At 45.2% G+C, this 18,731-nt stretch overlaps 1 protein-coding gene across 2 annotated transcripts in view; it reads left to right on the top strand.

The window, feature by feature from the left end:
* Positions 1–17,949, top strand: part of arhgef6 (Rac/Cdc42 guanine nucleotide exchange factor (GEF) 6) — a 168,081-nt gene extending 150,132 nt beyond the window's left edge. The window contains exons 15-22 of one of the 2 annotated variants that reach the window (XM_060832382.1): positions 1,365–1,504; positions 5,444–5,638; positions 6,097–6,117; positions 6,509–6,602; positions 10,881–10,970; positions 14,098–14,197; positions 16,118–16,172; positions 16,274–17,949. In XM_060832382.1, the coding sequence (XP_060688365.1) occupies positions 1,365–1,504; positions 5,444–5,638; positions 6,097–6,117; positions 6,509–6,602; positions 10,881–10,970; positions 14,098–14,197; positions 16,118–16,172; positions 16,274–16,396 (818 nt within the window). In that variant the 3' untranslated portion in view covers positions 16,397–17,949. The remainder of the gene's footprint in view (positions 1–1,364; positions 1,505–5,443; positions 5,639–6,096; positions 6,118–6,508; positions 6,603–10,880; positions 10,971–14,097; positions 14,198–16,117; positions 16,173–16,273) is intronic. The other variant, XM_060832383.1, reaches the window with a different exon arrangement.
* The last annotated feature ends 782 nt before the right edge of the window (positions 17,950–18,731 follow it).

Genomic DNA, 18,731 nt, shown 5'->3' with positions numbered 1-18,731 from the left:
CATACCCCTACATTTACCCCTTACCTAACACCATGGGCAATTTAGCATGGCCAATTCACCTGACCCGCACATCTTTGTGACTGTGGGAGGAAACCGGAGCACCCGGAGGAAACCTAAGCAGACACGGGGAGAACGTGCAAACTCCACACAGTCAGTCGCCTGAGTCGGGAATTGAACCCGGGTCTCAGGCGCTGTGAGGCAACAGTGCTAACCACTGTGCCACCGTGCCGCCCACGGTTGTGGGATAAATATTGTCCGGGATATCAGAAGAATGTGACTGCTCCCCCTTCAGTACCGTAAAAGAATCTTTTACACTCAACTGAGAGGCCAGACAGGCTTCCATATAATTCCACATCTAAAGACACCACCTCTCACCAACTCAGCACTGACCCTCTGACAGTGCGGTGCTCCCTCAGCACTGACCCTCTGACAGTGCGGCGCTCCCTCAGCACTGACCCTCTGACAGTGCGGCGCTCCCTCAGCACTGACCCTCTGACAGTGCGGCGCTCCCTCAGCACTGACCCTCTGACAGTGCGGCGCTCCCTCAGCACTGACCCTCCGACAGTGCGGCGCTCCCTCAGCACTGACCTTCCCTCAATTTGAGTTCAGTTAACTCAGTTGGGTGGGTTAGTGGCTCAGTGGATAGCACTGCTGCCTCACAATGCTAGGTACACTGGTTTGATTTCACACTCTGGTGACTGTGTGGAGTGTGCACATTCTCCCCGTGTCTGCGTGGGTTTCCTCCGGGTGCTCCTGTTTCCTCCCACAATTCACAGACGTGCAGCATTGGTGGGTCGGCCATGGGGACCGTTAGACTACAGGGATAGGGTGGGGGGGTGAGTCTGTGTGGGATGCTGTTTGGCAGGTTGCTGTGGATTTAATGGGCCGAATGGCCTGCTTCCACACAGTTAAGGATTCGGTGACCCTCTATGATCTACGCTGAGCTGGCCCACAATTCAGAGTGAGGACAACAGTGTGGATTGAGTTCCTGCAATGGCTGAGGTCACCATGAAGGTGTCTCCTCCTCGAATCTCCCCTTGCCTCAGGTGTGGTGACCCTCAGCTGAAACCACTACCAGCTACCTCTCTCTGTATGGGGAGAGCCGTCCTTTCATGCAGTTGGACTATAGCAACTTCCTCAGTGCTGACTGTCTGTTAATATGTGCACCCCCAAAGCTGCTGTGAGTAATTAGATACTGTTTGGCACGTCAATCTGCCTTACAGTGTGCAAGGTGCTCCCCACTGAGCTGAGGCTAATGTGAATATTACCATGTGCCTACTTCTGTAGATTGGCTCAGTCTGAGAGTGATGATGATCAAAATGTTTAGTTGTAGAAAATAATTGAAGTGTTTCAAATGTTTGCAGGAAACATGATCGAGCGGATTCAGGTGTCCTGTATTAACAGCCAGGAGCTCCATGACTGGGTAGAGAATCTCCTGATGTTAACCAAAGGCACAGTCCCTGGGAATACTAACACAAAACCAGTGTCTGCCACGTCACAGCCAGTAAGGAGTAGTTAACTACTTGTTGTTTTAAACATAATGCATGGACTATAAGAAACTGTCCCTGTTAACTGGTGCCTCAACTGCTGACAAAGATAGTGACAAAAACAAAAATTCCTGGCAAAACTCAGCTGGTCTGGCAGCAACTGCAGAGAGAAAGCAGAGTTAGTGTTTCAGGGGCTGTGAAGTTCTGAGGAAGAACCACTGGACCCAACATGTTCACTCTGATTTCTCTCCATGTATACTGTCAGACCTCCTGAGATTTTCCCGCAATTTCTGTGTTTGTTTCTGATTAACAGCATTTGCATTTCTTTTGGTTTTTTACAAAGGTGGTGAGTCAGTGTGATAAAATACAAATGTTTCAGGTTGTCATATTACAGCTTAAATGTTCCTTTGGGTTAGTATGTCAGTTACTATAGGCCATAATTTTAAGCGAACTAAGAATGAGATGAGGAGAAATTTATTTAGAAAGTTGTTAGGATTTGGAATGTGCTGGGAGAAGGTGGAGGTGCACTCTGTGGGAGGTTTTCATAGTGAGCTGGATATGTATATGTGATGAACTGGAGCATGGGAATGGCTGGGTAGGTTGTTCAGGAGCTGGTACAGACACAGTGGGTTGAGTGGCCTCATGCTGTAAAAAAGGTAGTTGTGCCATTCTCAATACATCTTGATTAACCATTTTTATAAAGATCCTTTTCATGTTTTTCACGTACAAAGTTGGTGTTGTGAATATGGATGGATTTTGTCCTGTTTATTGGAACTGAACAGATTTTGATTTCACTTTGTGCTGGAGGTATTGATCAATCTGTCTTTAGACCTGGATTGACACATCCAGAGTTTTCACAGGTTGAAAGGCTCCCTGTTAGAGGGAACTGATGTGGGCGACACAGAGGGTGTTGCTCGGCCTGGGGAATGTGTTGGGTCAGTGAATACACCTCAAGTGAGGGCAAGTATCCAACTCCTCTTTATGTGATATCGCATCAATTTGTGCAGCATGTGATTGGCAGCAGCGACATGGACTCGTCCAGTGCAGAAACAGGCCCTTTGTCCCAATTCTTTCATGCTGAACATGTTTCTTAAACTAAACTAGACCCACTTGCCTATATTGGCCCATATCTCTCTCAACCTTTCCTCTGCATTCATGAACCTGTCCAAATGTCTTTTAAATGTTGTAACTGTGCCTGCATCTACCACTCCCTCTGATAGCTCATTTCACATACAGCACCTTGCATAGTCCAACTGCCCAAAGGTGTGTCCCAGCATTGCACCTGGACAAAATGTGGCACCAATTTTAAAAAACCATCTCCAATCCAACAACCTTCCAGGATTTCTGCATTCCTGTCGTTCTGTTGTCCTGTTTCTCCCTCAACTCCCCACATGAGTAGCTGCTCTTTCATTGTCTGGAATTTTGTCTGTTTCCTTCCCATTTTTCAGCATATTTCTCCTCCTCTCATCTACCTTTTAGACCAAACTTTCAGTCCTAATATCTCTCTTTTCCTCCTAAGGAGCAGCTTGGAACAGTTTTCAAGTTAAATGCGCTATATGAATGTTCTTAGTGTCATTGATGCCAAGTCTTTTAAATATTTTGATACCAATTGTCAAGTAATTTGAGGTGTAGTGATGTCACTGTACTCTGCATCTATTGACATGGGGTTGAACTTCAGAAGTGATCAACCCCTTATATTTTTCATCAGTGGGAATCTCCAGAACTGTCTGCTGTCTGTCTCTGTAATTAGAGATCAAGGGCAGCTTCAAGCTGGTCCACATTCCAGCATAATGCTGGGAAGGAGAATTTTGTGTGTCCAAGTTGAGGAATATCTGGGTTATCACACAATCAATTCACCAATGATGAGTTATCCCATTAGTCTGGAGAGCCAGCCCTGACTGTATTCAGTCCCTGGCTTCTCACAGTCATTGATTCTGCAGAGACATGTGTTCCTGCCTAGATTTGGAATATCTCTGTCAGTGCTAAAGTGGAAAAGCATTGGGAAAACTAGATAACAAAGGAGAAGCGACTGGAAAGATATGCTGATTGTCAGGGAGCACAAACACCAGTTTCTGTGAAAGTCCTGTTTTGGCACTAGATATTCAGCGTAATTCTCCTCAGTGTATTGGTTAAATTCTGAAACGGAGCAGCTTGAGAGTGACTGGCTGCCCCCTTTGCAGCTGAGATCTGTATATTGCCCAGTCATTAATACCAGCAAAACATCTTCAATTTCCCCATGAAACAGAACGGCAGTTTATTGGGAATGCCGAGTAACTCAGACAAACAGTGTTAATGTTTCAGATTTACAGCTTCTCTTAGTTTTCAGTGGGGCCCCTGAAGCATTTGTTGAAATGTCACACACACTAACTGAATTGTTTGCAAAGTTAAGGCTCAGGGAGTTGAAAAGGCAGGTCTGAAGTGGTTGCCAGAAGTACCAGAGAGTAAGGTGAGAATTACATAGAGCATAGAATATTCCAGCGCAGTACAGGCCTTTCGGCCCTCAATGTTGTACTGACCTGTGGAACCAATCTGAAGCTCATCTTTCCTACACTGTTCCACTTTCATCCATACGTTTATCAAATAAACATTTAAATGCTCTTAAAGTTGATGCGTCCACTACTGTTGCAGGCAGTGCGTTCCATGCCCTTTCTATTCTGAGTAAAGAACCTACCTCTGACATCTGTCCTATATCTATCACCCCTCAATTTAAAGCTAGGTCCCTTTGTGCTAGCCATCACCATCCGAGGAAAAGGCTCCAAAGCTTCCATGTCCTTCCTATAATGTGAGCACTATCCACAACCCCACCGACCTTAGTGTCATCCGCAAATTTTATAACCCATCCTTCTACACCCTCAACCAGGTCATTAATAAAGAAATGGCAAACAGCAGTGGCTCCACAACAGATCCTTGTGGTACATCACTATTAGCTAAACTCCAGGATGAACATTTCCCATCAACCACCACCTTCTGTCTTCTTTTAGCTGGCCAATTTCTGATCCAAACCACTAAATCACTCTCAATCCCATGCCTCTGTATTTTGTGCAATAACCTACCGTAGGGAACCTTATCAAATGCCTTACTGAAATCCATATACACCACATCAACCACTTTACCCTCATCTACTGTTTGGTCACCTTCTAAAAGAACTCTGAGGCTTGTGAGGCATGATCTACCCTTCACAAAGCCATGTTGACTATCCCTAATCAACTTATTTCTCTCTAGATGATCATAAATTGTATCACTTATGACCTTTTCCATCACTTTACCCACAACTAAAGGCTCACTGGTCTATAATTACCAGGGTTGTCTGTGCTCCCCTTCTTGAATGAGGGAACAACATTTGCTACCCTCCAGTCTTCTGGCACTATTCCTGTAGACAATGATGACATAAAGATCAAAGCCAAAGGCTCTGCAATCTCCTCCCTGGCTTCCCAGAGAATCTGAGGATAAATCCCATCTGGCCCAGGGGACTTATCTATTTTCACACTTTTCAGAATTGCTAACACCTCCTCCTTGTGAATGTCAATCCTGTCTGGTCTAGTTGCTTGTATCTCAGCATTCTCCTTGATAACATTGTCTTTTTCCAGTGTGAATACTGATGAAAAATGTTCATTTAGCGCTTCCTCTATTTCCTCTGACTCCACGCACAACTTCCCATTGTTGTCCTTGTTTGGTCTTAATCTTTCTCTAGTCATTCTTTTATTCCTGATGTACCTATAGAATTCTTTTATTCCTGATGTACCTATAGAATTCTTTTATTCCTGATGTACCTATAGAATTGTTTTAAACATTGAGTTATGATGTGGACCGCACTGCCTGATGCAGATTTGGTGATAACTTTCAGAAATGGACTGGGTAAACATTTGAAAAGGATGCAACTATATATATATCTGAGTAACTGCAATATATCTGAGTAACTGAAAAGACAAATCTATTTTCATCTCATTCCTACCCAGCAACACTCTGAGAGTAAGCAGCCTCCAGCAACTCCGTCACACCAGCCCCTCGCTTATTCACCTCCACAGTCTTACAGCACAGCTGGACAAAACCGCGGCCTCTTGGAACCTCCCAAAATCCCCAGGGCGTGGACTCTGAGCTGCCTGAGACCAGCGCCCCCACTAAGACCATCAGCTGCGTTAGGCTGTAAGGAGGTATGTGGTCCATTCACAAGGCACATTGCTTTCAACATAAAAGGTTTGCCAGCAACATCAAAAATAACCCCTTGGCCCCTTATACTGATCCTGAACAAGATGGGTTGAATTATTGTCAGTTGATCAAATTAATCAAAGTCTGTTTTATAACAAAGCTCCCTTATTTTCCACTGTTATACAATGATTCCTGGTGAATATTTACTGTTTTATTAATAAGGTATTTATAATGGAGACAATTTTAAATGTGCATGACACTATTACTGCATTGACTTGCATGGATAATAACCTTTTAGACTAATTGAAATTACGTGGATGATGCACTGATAGTGAAATTAACACTAATATAGATGACACTTCTCAATTACCTTTAAGATAATGAATGAACTTTTCATATAATAATCATCAATTATTTGCTTTCACTTTCATCTTATCTTTCTTTCCCATTTGTTACATTGTAGAGGATGTCTTATATTCTAAAGGTAAGGGGTTAGCTGAGTGACTTTACTCCTAGTTTGTGTTGTGTGCATGCCAGCGATGCAAGACTACATGTGCTGCCTCACCACCTTCCTTCACCTGCTTACCTTAACGCTATTCTGAGATGTTTGTAAGAGTTGTATGCAAATCGCATTAATCTTCTTGCAGCATTTGAGGCCAAAATGATTCCTCTGGCTCTGTTAAAGATGCAGAAACGTATTTGGTGTCTCAACTTGGCAACTAACTAGTGAAGCACAAGCTCTATCTGATCAGTGTAGCTGTAGCATGGCTGCTTCTGTACTCGTAACAAACTGAACTGTTTACAGAACATACTTCATGCTGCAGAACGAGATATATTGATTCTGACTGACTGTTGGCTGCTGTCCTACTGTGCAGGATTCCAGTAAAAGCCCCAAAGCAGTGAAAAAGTTCTTAACCAAGAGGAAGACGGAACGGAAAACATCCGAAGATGAGTTCATTCTGCGGAAAAGTAAGTTGATCCCTCCAGAAACCGGAGGTATAGAACAATCACCAAAAATAGTTTTCATAAACAGGACTGATATAAAAGTTACAGAAGTTCATATTGATCTTTGAACAGATTAAAACAAAGGAAAGAGAGAATTAAATATCACCTCAATTAGCAGGACAAACAGTTACAGCTCAGCACTGAGGGAGTGCCGCACTGTCAGAGGGTCAGTGCTGAGGGAGTGCTGCGCTGTTGGAGGGTCAGTGCTGAGGGAGCGCCTCACTGTCGGAGGGTCAGTGCTGAGGGAGTGCCATGCTGTCGGAGGGTCAATGCTGAGGGAGCGCTGTGCTGTTGGAGGGTCAGTGCTGAGGAAGTGCTGCACTGTTGGAGCACTGCGCTGTGGGAGGGTCAGCGCTGAGGGAGTGCCGCACTGTCGGAGGGTCAGCACTGAGGGAGTGCCGCGCTGTTGGAGATGCTGTTTTCTCATATTCCATTTTCTCTCGCGCTAGTCAGTAATATCCTGTGCACTACTTCACATAGCAGGTATGGTGTAACAGTGCCTAGGCCAACATATATCTGTCTATCAACATCGTTATCTGGTCATTGTTATAATCATCAATTTTGTGAAGTCTTTGTGTTTAAATTGTCAAGCAAGTTCCACACATCACATCTTCCAATTTGCTTCATGGTGTGTTCAGTTTGTTGGAGAGGTTAGAACATGAGAAAGCCACAATACAAATGCCAGTTTTGTTAAGAATCACTGAGGTTTCATTTTCCCATTCCTCTTGATAAACTGTCAGATTTTATCAAAATGGTAATTGTGCATAAACAGGTTCTTTCTCTGGCTCTGTGATTCTCAGTCTTTGCGCCATGAGTGTTGTTGCTAATGATGTCACCTACAACAGAATTTTAGTCCTATTTCAAACTGGGTAGCTGAGGGAGTTAGTTAAACCTTAGACTTTTGAGGGTTAAAAGCTGTATCCTGTAGGGGGAGGAAGCTTGGTTTTTGCTAATATCAAATGTTAAATTGATTGGTTGTGTCTACGAGGATAAACACATTGTCTTTTATCCAACTGAAATCTTTACTGTTTGGTTTGAGCAGGTTTCGGTGTACATGATCTTTCAGTGAGGAAAAGTTTATTTCCGATTAATCTCAGCCACAACTAGGTTTTAGTGCAGAATTGAGAGTGTGGTGCTGGAAAAGCACAGCAGGTCAGGCAGCGTCCGAGGAGCAAGAAAATCGACGTTTCGAGCATAAGCCCTTCATCAGGAATGAGGGGGTGGCCCAAGGGGCGGAGTGATAAATGGCTGGGGCTTGGGGGAAGGCGGTAGCTGGGAATGTGATAGGTAGATGGAGCTGGGGACACACGCACCAAACAATCCCACTGCCCTGTGGCTGAACACTAACTCCCCCTCCCACTCCGCCAAGGACATGCAAGTCCTGAGCCACCTCCACCGTCAAACTCTAGCCACTGGACACCTGGAGGAAGAATGCCTCATCTTCCACCTTCAGACCCTTCAACCAGATGGGATCAATGTGGATTTCACCAGTTTCCTCATTTCCCCTCGCTCCACATTATCCCAGATCCAACCTTCCAACTTGAACTGGACAGTCAAATATTGTTTATTTCTCATCCTTGAAGTTTGTCTAAATTGCAAAATAAAATATATTTTTGCACAGTTGATTTGTCCCCCTCTCATTCTGTCAGGAAAATTAGGTGGCACAGTGGTGCAGTGGTTAGCACTGCTGCCTCACAGCGCCAGGGACCCGGGTTCATTTCCACCCTCGGGCAACTGACTGTGTAGAGTTTGCACATTCTCCCCGTGTCTGCGTGGGTTTCCTCCGGGTGCTCCGGTTTCCTCCCACAGTCCAAAGATGTGCAGGCTAGGTGAATTGGCCATGCTAAATTGCCCATAGTGTTAGGTGCATTAGTCAGGGGTAAATGTAGGGGAATGGGTGGGTTGCTCTTCAGAGGGTCGGTGTGGACTTGTTGGGCCGAAGGGCCTGTTTCCACACTGTAGAGAATCTAACCTAATCTAAAAAAATTGATAATATCTGCAAAAAAAAGGTGATTTCAGAAGCAAATAGTGATATTTAACAGAAATACAAAGAGTGACAGGGAGGTAATCACTTGCAGTCACAGAAGACCTGAGCAGCTCCGATCTCCCTGATTTAACGGACCATTGTATCAGTCACAGAAACATGCTCAGATTATCTTCTGCCTCCTTCAGACACTGCCACCTTACTTCAGAGAACCTGAGCTGGACTCACCACATAAACACAGAGGCTACAAGAGCAGGTCAGAGGCTCGGAATACTGCAGCAAATAACTCACCGCCTGACTCCCCAGAGCCTGCCCACCATCTACAAGGCACAAGTCAGGAGTGTGATGGAATACTCCCCACCTGCCTGGATGGGTGCAGCTCCAACAACATTCAGGAAGCTTGACACCATCCAGGACAAAGCAGCCACTTGATTGGCACCACATCCACAAACATCTACTCCCTCCACATCGACGCTCAGTAGCAGCAGTGTGTACTATCTACAAGATGCACTGCAGAAACACCAATAATGCATAGATAGGACCTTCCAAACCCATGACCACTTCCATCCAGAAGGACAAGGGCGGCAGACACATGGGAATGTTCTCCCCTGCAACTTCCCCTCCAAGCCGTCACCATTCTGACTTGGAAATATATCACTGCTCCTTCACTGTCATTGGGTCAAAATCCTGGAATTCCCTTTCAATGGACATTGTGGGTCTACCTACAGTACATGGGCTACTGCAGTTCAAGAAGGCAGCTTCTCAAGGGCAATTAGGGACAGACAATAAATGCTACTTCAGCCAACAATGCCCACACCCCATAAATGAATGAACAAAAATTAGTCGTCTTACCTATGGAAAGATATACTGACCTTGAGGGGAATGTGATCAAGATTACCTGGACTGGTTTATGGGTAAGGGAACTGCATATTAGGAGAGGTTATGAAAACAGGTCTTAATTCCTTTGAATTTGGAAAAATGGGAGGCATTTGAAACCCGAGGAATTCTTAACACGGTAAATAGAACGAAAAGCTCCAAATGTTGAAAACTGAAGCAATAACAGAAATCACTGGAGGAACTCAACAGGTCTGGCAGCATCTGTGGAGAGAGAAACAGAATTAAGTCCAGACACATTTCTTCGGAATTCTACAGAATTCTTAAAAGAGCTTGACTGGGTAGATGCTGAGAAAATATTCCACAAGAACGGAGTATCCAGATCGAGAGATCACTATCTCGGAATTAGAGACGGGCAATTTACATTCAATTCGACACTTGTTTTCCGTGTAGTTGCTGTAGTAATGTAAGAAGTGCAGGAGTCAGTTTGCATGCAGTAAATGGTGTGATGGTACCCACGCAGTTTCTAACTTTTATACCGATGTTTGTTGAGGGATAAATGTTGGCAGGAACAGTGATTACTCCCAGCACCACTACACAATAGTGTCATGAACCTTTTATGTGCAGCTGAGAGGTCAGACCAGAGGCATGTTCCCCAGGGACAGTGTCCCTCTACACTGCCTTCCCCAGAGGGGTGTTCCCCAGGTACAGTGTCTCTCTACAGTGCCTTCCCCAGAGGGGTGTTCCCTGGTACAGTGTCCCTCTACACTGCCTTCCCCAGAGGGGGGTTCCCTGGTACAGTGTCCCTCTACACTGCCTTCCCCAGAGGGGGGTTCCCCAGGTACAGTGTCCCTCTGCACTGCCTTCCCCAGAGGGGGGTTCCCTGGTACAGTGTCCCTCTACACTGCCTTCCCCAGAGGGGTGTTCCCTGGTACAGTGTCCCTCTACACTGCCTTCCCCAGAGAGGTGTTCCCCAGGTACAGTGTCCCTCTACACTGCCTTCCCCAGAGGGATGTTCCCCAGGTACAGTGTCCCTCTACACTGCTTGCTTGAGTGTCTGCTCCATTTTTGTGCTTGTGTCCTGGATTGAGAGTTGAACACACAACCCTCTGACCCCCAAGGCAAGGGTTTTACCCTCTGAATCATGGCTGATAACTGCAGGAGCTACAAAAGGCAAGAGCAAGTGATAATTTTGTAAAGAAAAATGCTCATTTTGACATTTTAAATTAATTTGTTCACCAGTTTGCACCTGTATGTGGAGATCAAAAACATCTGTTGTCAATGTAATTTTAAAACTGTCATTTTTACTTTATAGCTGAACTTTGTTCCACATGCTCAGATTTGAAACCACACTTTGACAGGTCAACTCTTGAGGTCTTAGCATGAGAAACCAGCAAACACTTTTTCATTTTTGGTTCCCTCAGGTACAGCAGCCTTGGAAGAAGATGCACAGATACTCAAAGTCATAGAGGCATATTGCACAAGTGCAAACCTACAGCAGACTCACAGCTCAGGCAAGTGAGAATTTAATTGTTTAAAGTTCTGTTTATAGGTGGCCTGGATGTTGAAGTCAGTGTTTCAAGTCAAATATGACTTCTTCAGAACTCAGCTCCTGACCCCATGACAGCCTTGGCTCAAATATAAGTGAATTCCAGAGGTGATGAGACAGTGACAGCCCTTGATGTCAAGGCTGTATTTGACTGAGTGTGGGATCAAGGAGGCTGAACAGAACTGGAATCAGTGGGAAACGGTGTGGTTGGAGTCATAGCTGTCACATAGGCAGATTTGAATGGAGAGTGATTGCAGAGTGTGGCTGTGCAGATGGATCTGGGTGTCCTGACACAATCCTTAAAACGTTTGTGTGCAAGTGCTGCAAGTGCTGAGAGAGGGAAGGAGGACATTGGTGATTATTGCATAGAGAATAGAAGCTAAAAGTCTGGAAGTTTTACTGCAGGTGGAGGAGAGGTGGTGAGATCACGCAGAGTGCTGTCTACAGTTTCAGTCTCTTTGCCTTGATGACAGTAGAAGCTATCCAGGAAAGTTCACTTGACTGAAGGATACGATGGGATGGGTTGGGCGTGTATCCATTGGAGTTTAGAAAACTGAGAGGGCATCTTAATGAAACCTGTACATTTCCGAGGGTGCTGGACATGATGGGTGAGACAAGAGTTAGTAGGTGCAGTTTTAAAATAAGGACAAGATTAGCCAAAGGGAGTACAGTTGCAGTACCCCAAACCTGGCTGTCCAAATTCGGGACGGCTTCTCTCTGCCTGCTGCTCAGCACTGAGCTGATTAGTTCAGATATACAGCTGCTTCTTGCTCGGTCGCTAAGGTCCCGTAGTTTGTATCTTTTGGTCTGTGCTGTATCTTAGCATTGGTAACTCAGACCAGATCCAATACAATACTTTAGCATCTATCTCCCCTCAGCCTGCACTATCCTCCAGCACATTTCCCTGTTCCACCAGTGAGTAATACACAAGAATAGATAAAAATAAAGGAGGGAGACTTGAAACTGAGGCAGCGGTTTTGGAACGATGATAAAACAGACAGGAATTTTAAAATGCATCATTTATTCACTAATCAAGGTTGGTGCTGCTGGCTGGGCCCAGTATATATTGCCCATCTCTAGTTGCCCCTTGAAAAGGTGGGGGTAAGCTGCCTTCTTGAACTGCTGCAGTCCATGTGCTGTTGGGTTGTCCCACAATGCCCTTAGAGACGGATTTCCAGGATTTTGACCCAGCGACAGTGAAGGATTTTCAAGTCAGGATGGTGACTGGTTTGGATGGAAACGTAGGTGATTGCACTCCCATGTTGTTGCTTATTGTCCTTCTAGATGGAAGTGGTCATGGGTTTGGAAGGTGCTGTCTGAGGATCTTTGGTGAATCTCTGCAGTGCCTCTTGTAGATAGTACACACTGCTGTTACTGAGTGTTAGTGATGGAGGGAGTGGATGTTTGTGGATGTGGTGCCAATCAAGTGGTCTGCTTTGTCCTGGATGGTATCGATCTTCCTGAGTGTTGTTGGAGCTGCCCCCATCCAGACAAGTGGGGAGTATTCCATCACACTCCTGAGCTGTGCCTTGTAGATGGTGGGCAGGCTTTGGGGAGTCAGGAATTGAGTTATTTGTTGCAGGATTCCTAGCCTCTGACCTGCTCTTGTAGCCACTGTGGTTAGTCCAGTTCAGTTCCTGGTCAATGACAACCCCTCCAGGATATTAATAGTGGGGAGTTCAGTGATGGTATTGCCATTCAATGTCAATGGTTGATAATTAGATTCTTCCTTGTTGGTGATGGTCATTGCCAGGTTCCTGTCTGAATGTCAGTCTAAGGCTAGGTGTTGTGCAGGGTTTGCAACATTTGGCCCTGGACTGAGTCACTCATCACTAAGCATTTATCTGTTTTCATCCCAGCTTCCAGCATGTGGCCTGTGGCCTTGTATACTACGGCTTGATCAAGGAAGTAGTTTCTTAAGGAGCATTTCTGAGAAGCGAGTCTGGGAGATGAAAGGAGGAAGTTCGAGATGAGGCTAAAACCAGGATGAGCCATGGGGAAGCAATGATAGTGAGGGACATATGGGAAACCAGAGTTGGAGAAATGTCAAACTTTAGGAGAGTTCAGAGATGGGGAGGGGTGAGGCCTTGGTGGGATTTGAAAATCAAATTGAATTTCAAAGTTGAGGAGTTGCTAAACTAGGAACGAGCACAAGTCATCAGCATGGGGTGACAGAGGAATGGTCTTAGTGTGAGTCAGAACATCCAGGTGGGTTTAGGATGAGCTCTAGGTTGTGGAGGGTGAGAAAGAGGCCAGCCAAGGGAACATTTGGAATAGCTGAGGGAAGAGCTAACAAAGGTATGGCTGAGACTTCCAGCAGCTGATGAGCTGAAGCAGACCCAGAGTTGGCTGTCATTATTCTGTTGCCCTGTTCCATCTCTACAATCATAAATACGTTGGTCAGGGGAGTGCAGCTAGTTACATAGCTATTACGAAGAGTTGATACAGACACCGTGCATGGAAATGCCTCCTTCCATGCTCTTAAGTCTGTAAATCTTTTGATTGAAGTTCTTTTCTGTTCCTGACCCCCCCCGTCCCCCCTCCTGTTTTCCCACAATACATGCATTGACTCTGTTATTATATCACTGCATTGGTGCTACCATTCCATTCCATCCTCAATCTCCAGGTGACCAGCTGGATTGTTGAAAGCGTCACAGCTGCCTGCCATTGTGTGTTGTGCTGCCTGGTATCTGTACTTGCTGGAAGGGAAGGCAGAACAGTGGCTGGGGATAGGGCTTCTGGCTGATTGCCAATCCCTCCCACGAAGGTAAAAACAATGACTGCAGATGCTGGAAACCAGATTCTGGATCAGTGGTGCTGAAAGAGCACAGCAGTTCAGGCAGCATCCAACGAGCAGCGAAATCGACATTTCGGGCAAATGAAGGGCTTTTCGCTGCTCGTTGGATGCTGCCTGAACTGCTGTGCTCTTCCAGCACCACTAATCCAGAATCCCTTCCACCGGCCTGAAACATGAAGTCATTGGTTCAGCCTCTACAACTAACCCAGTTAAAGACACCAGGCTTGCCTGCTCTGTGTCTGACTGAAACAGATAAACTTAAGCAAACGTTAACCTTCTGTCCTGTCCTTCACAGTTTGTCGGAAGGAGTCGGTACCACAGGTATTACTTCCCGAAGAGGAGAAAATAATTGTGGAGGAAACCAAGAGTAATGGGCAAACTGTGATAGAGGAGAAGTAAGAGACCTTTACCTTTACAGTCATTACAATTCATTCCTGTAAACTTTCCCACTCACTGCAGTTTTGTGAAAGAGTGTGAATTGTAACTAGAGAGAGGGCATTGGTCTTCCTGATTTCACGCCAGTAGGCTGAGCCTCTCCTGTCTGACAGATGAGCTTCAGGAGGAGAGAAGGGAGAAGTGAAGATTTGTGCATTCTAAAGTTTGACAATGTCAGCTCAGGTTTCAATTTTAAAGCTGGCAGAACAAGATTGATTCCTGTAGAAAGGGGAAGACTTTAATGAAGAAAAAACGATTCCGAGATGTTGCCCTGAGGTGGAGGTGCCGGTGTTGGACTGGGGTGGACAGAGTTACAAATCATACACAACACCAGGTTATAGTCCAACAGGTTTATTTGGAAGCACTAGCTTTCTTAGTGCTTGTGGATGTATGTGTCACATGGTCCTACTCCACAACCACCTGATGAAGGAGCAGCGCTCTGAAAGTTAGTGCTTCCAAATAAACCTGTTGGACTATAACCTGGTGTTGTGTGATTTTTAAAAATGTTGCCAGGACTGAGCAGTCTGGATTATGGGAGAGATTGGACAAGCTAGGACACATTTTCTTTAGAGCATAGGAGAATGAGGGGGGACCTTATATTAGTGAATAGGATCATGAGAGACGTGGATAGGGTGAGTGCACTCAGTGTTTTTCCCAGGGTTGGGGAATCGAGGACTAGAGGACATCAGTTTAAGGTTAGAGGGGAAAGAATAAAAGGGAACCTGAGGAGCATCCTTTTTGGGTGGTAAGCATATGGAATGAGTTGCCAGCAGAAGTGGTTGAGGTGGGTACATTAACAACATTTAAAAGGCATTTGGACAAATACATGGATATGGACCAAGTGCAGGGAAATAGGGTTAGTGTTGATGGACATTTTGATCAGCATGGGCCAGTTTGGGCCGAAGGGCCTGTCTCCATGCTGTAGGGATCTGTCACTCTAATTACCAAACCAAGTTTGACACTAAACCACATTTGGAAGTCTTGGAACCTGGTGGGTTGGAGAGATGGGTGTGAAGGAGCTAGTTACAGGAGCAGACGGAAACCGAGGTTTTGGGGAGGAAATACAAAGATGAGGTAAGTTGGGAGGGATCGAGAGGCCTGAATGTTTAGAGGGAGGAGGTTACAGGGGCATGGGGTTGAGGGCATGGAGAGATTTGAGAACAATTATGGGAAGGTGGATGATCATTCTTCTTTCAGCTTTGTGTTTACAGATTGTTCAGTGCGAGAGTTAACATTAATTCAGCAGCTTATAGAGAAAGAGAGAGACATAAGTACAAGGTTTAAAAGATGGGAACATGCATATGAAAGGAAGTGGGAAGAGGCTAATAGAATTCTGCATTTATAACCTCCAGGTTCACCGTGGGAGATATGAGAAAACATGATGTATTATTTGTGGGTCAGCTCCATTCTGGCTGTCTTAGCCTTAAAGACTGTATGACTGGGGAAAGGATTCAGAACAAAATGTATTGGAAAAACAGCACCTCTGCTATATATACACATTCACCAATAACACAGGGATAAGGTCGAATTAGAATGTAATAAGAGACACTGAAGAGTTGAAAGTGGGATTACGATGATGAGGAAGTATCAGAAGGATTGGTCAGTGTAAAAAGAAGGAAAAGTGAGGGGTTTTACAGGTTATGAAGATGATTGTCTTGTATTTTGGGAATGAAAGGTGCTTGGAATCTCACAGCATAAATATCCACTGGGAGTTGAGGTTGTGTCTTTTAGAAACTTTGTGATTATTGGCTCTGGTCAAGATGCAGAGAGTGAGCTCTGTTTTTATGCCTCTGTGATGTCTGTACTCAGCTGTTGAAAACCTTGTGGCTTTGCCAGTTGTTTTTCTGAGTAACTCAATAACTGTTTGTGTTATTTGTCAGGAGTCTTGTCGACACAGTTTATGCATTGAAAGATGAAGTTCAAGAGCTGAAACAGGTCAGAATCACGATCTAACACAGAATTCTGCTCCAATTCTGTCAGCCACATTCCAGGGGCCCAGTATTGTTGTGATAAACTGTTATCCTGTTCTTTTCCAGGAAAACAAACGGATGAAACAAAGTCTGGAGGAGGAACAGAAATCTAGGAAAGAGTTAGAGAAAATGATCCGAAAGGTCCTGAAACAGTTGAATGAATCAGCGTGGGATGAGGGTAACCACTAGAAGCAGCTGACCAGCTCTCTACAAGGCTTCCAGCAGTCGGCAGGTCTGACCGTGCTGCTACAAGGAATTCTTTGAAATTCTCAGTCACACTGGGGTCATTTTTGGTTTTTTTCGCCTGTGGTTCCTCTGGAGGAGCAAGCACATGAGGGATAGCAAACCTGACACCTGCTCTGGAAGGACTAGAGCAGGGCATAAGGAAACATGCAGGTTCTGGGGAGAGGGCACAGCAGCAGCAGTGAAACCTGAGAAATGGCGCAGCGCCCCAACACGCAGCCACCTCGTGCTGGCTCAACTCGGGCAAGGAACAGTGCCTGCCAGTAACCTCTTCATTCTCCAGGAGTGGATGATTTTGTGTCCTCCAACCAGCACTAAAGTATTTGACTGCTACACCAGCACAGGATGCTCGCTCGTGGGCACAGCTGACTCCTTTAAGTTCCCTTTGTTTTTGAATCAGGCCATGACCAAATGCAGTCCTCCCTCGTGCCGGATCCTCAGCTGCGTGCTTGTATTTTCTGGGTTTAACTAGGGTTTTTTTGAGATGGCCCAGTCTGTCTTGCTGATTTATTTATGTTTTGCTGTGTAAAATTACTCCCCCACCCTCAAACACTGTGCAGAGTTCTTGTGTCGGACGCAGCCTCGATTATGGCACTGCATCTAATGCACGTAAAGTTCCTGCCTGTGCCTTTGATAGATACCCCTTTGGATGACAGCGTGTGTACATATCCAGCTTGCCTTTTATAAACTGGCTCTAGCTTGAACGTTCCTGTATATTACAGGATTGTGTTTAATACTGTATAAAAGGATACAGGCAGCTTACCTCCCTGGCCATTGTGGAACAAAGCAGGTGTTACTAGTCAGTGTTGACCGAGTCTGTTAGTCACGAGGTGTCCACAGACTCTACAGTAGGAGTTAATGATGCATGCACAAACTTAGTTTTTCATGAGTTAAGTGATGCCCAGGAATGAATGCAGGATGACAGGTATCTGATTGTGGGCTGTGTGCACAGAGTAACAGAGCATACTGCAGAATGTTTCCAGCCAGAGTGAAACCAGCCTCAGAGCCTGAACAAAGTGGGAGTTGGATTTGGGAGGAGGTCACTTCAGATCAGCCTGAGAGCTGTTGGTCAGATCAGCTTCTCACCGATAATGAGCAGGGAGTGTGGCTCCTTCATACAGACATCTTGGAAATCCCTCTTCACATCCAACTGGCAAAACATCCCCAAATTTCCTGTGCAGAGTTTTATTTTGGAATTGTAAATAAACAGAGTTCAGATGAAATATTTTGGGAACTGTCACGGCTGTGTTCTCCAGGTGGTGCCTGTATGTGTCTGGAAGCCCTTCCACCCAGCACACATCCATCAAGTAGGAAATCTTTTGTAAATGCAATTTTTTTTTAATAAAGCCTGAATATCGAGCCTTCCCTCGGCTGTACCTTGTAAATAAATAGCTCCTCTATTTTGGCAAGATCTCTCAACACTCCATGATTTATGAAATTCTCCAGTTGCCTGAATTTTTTTGCTGTTGGCTTCAATACAATTAAATTGATTTTCGGAATGGGTTGGGAGTGCTTGCTCTTGGTATTATATGTTTTAACAATTAGCGTTGATCTATCGGACAGAACATAGAACAATACAGCACAGAACAGGCCCTTCGGCCCACAATGTTGTGCCGAACACTTGTCTTAGCTTAAACACCTATCCATGTACCTATCTAATTGCTGCTTAAAGGTCACCAATGATTCTGACTCTGCCACTCCCACAGGCAGCGCATTCCATGCCCCCACCACTCTCTGGGTAAAGAACCTATCCCTGTACCTTCCACCCTTCATCTTAAATTTATGTCCCCTTGTAACACTCTGTTGTACCTGGGGAAAAAGTCTGACTGTCTACTCTATCTATTCTTATCATCTTATTCTGATCATCTTATAAACCTCTATCAAGTCACCCCTCACCCTTTGCCGTTCCAATGAGAAAAGGCCTAGCACTCTCAACCTATCCTCATACGACCTATTCCAGGCAACATCCTGGTAAATCTCCTCTGCACCCTCTCCAAACCTTCCACATCTTTCCTAAAATGAGGCGACCAGAACTCCACACAGTACTTCAAATGTGGCCGTACCAAGGTCCTGTACAGCTGCAACATCACCTCACGACTCTTGAATTCAGTCCCTCTGCTGATGAACGCTAATACACCATAGGCCTTCTTACAAGCTCTATCCACCTGAGTGGCAACTTTCAAAGAGCTGTGAACATAGACCCCAAGATTCCTCTGTTCCTCCACCTGACTAAGAACCCTACCGTTAATCCTGTATTCCTCATTCTTATTTGTCCTTCCAA

The sequence above is a fragment of the Hemiscyllium ocellatum genome, chromosome 11 (genome assembly GCF_020745735.1).
Source record: "Hemiscyllium ocellatum isolate sHemOce1 chromosome 11, sHemOce1.pat.X.cur, whole genome shotgun sequence".
NCBI classification, from domain to species: domain Eukaryota; kingdom Metazoa; phylum Chordata; class Chondrichthyes; order Orectolobiformes; family Hemiscylliidae; genus Hemiscyllium; species Hemiscyllium ocellatum.
This window is presented reverse-complemented; position numbering and strand designations above follow the sequence as displayed.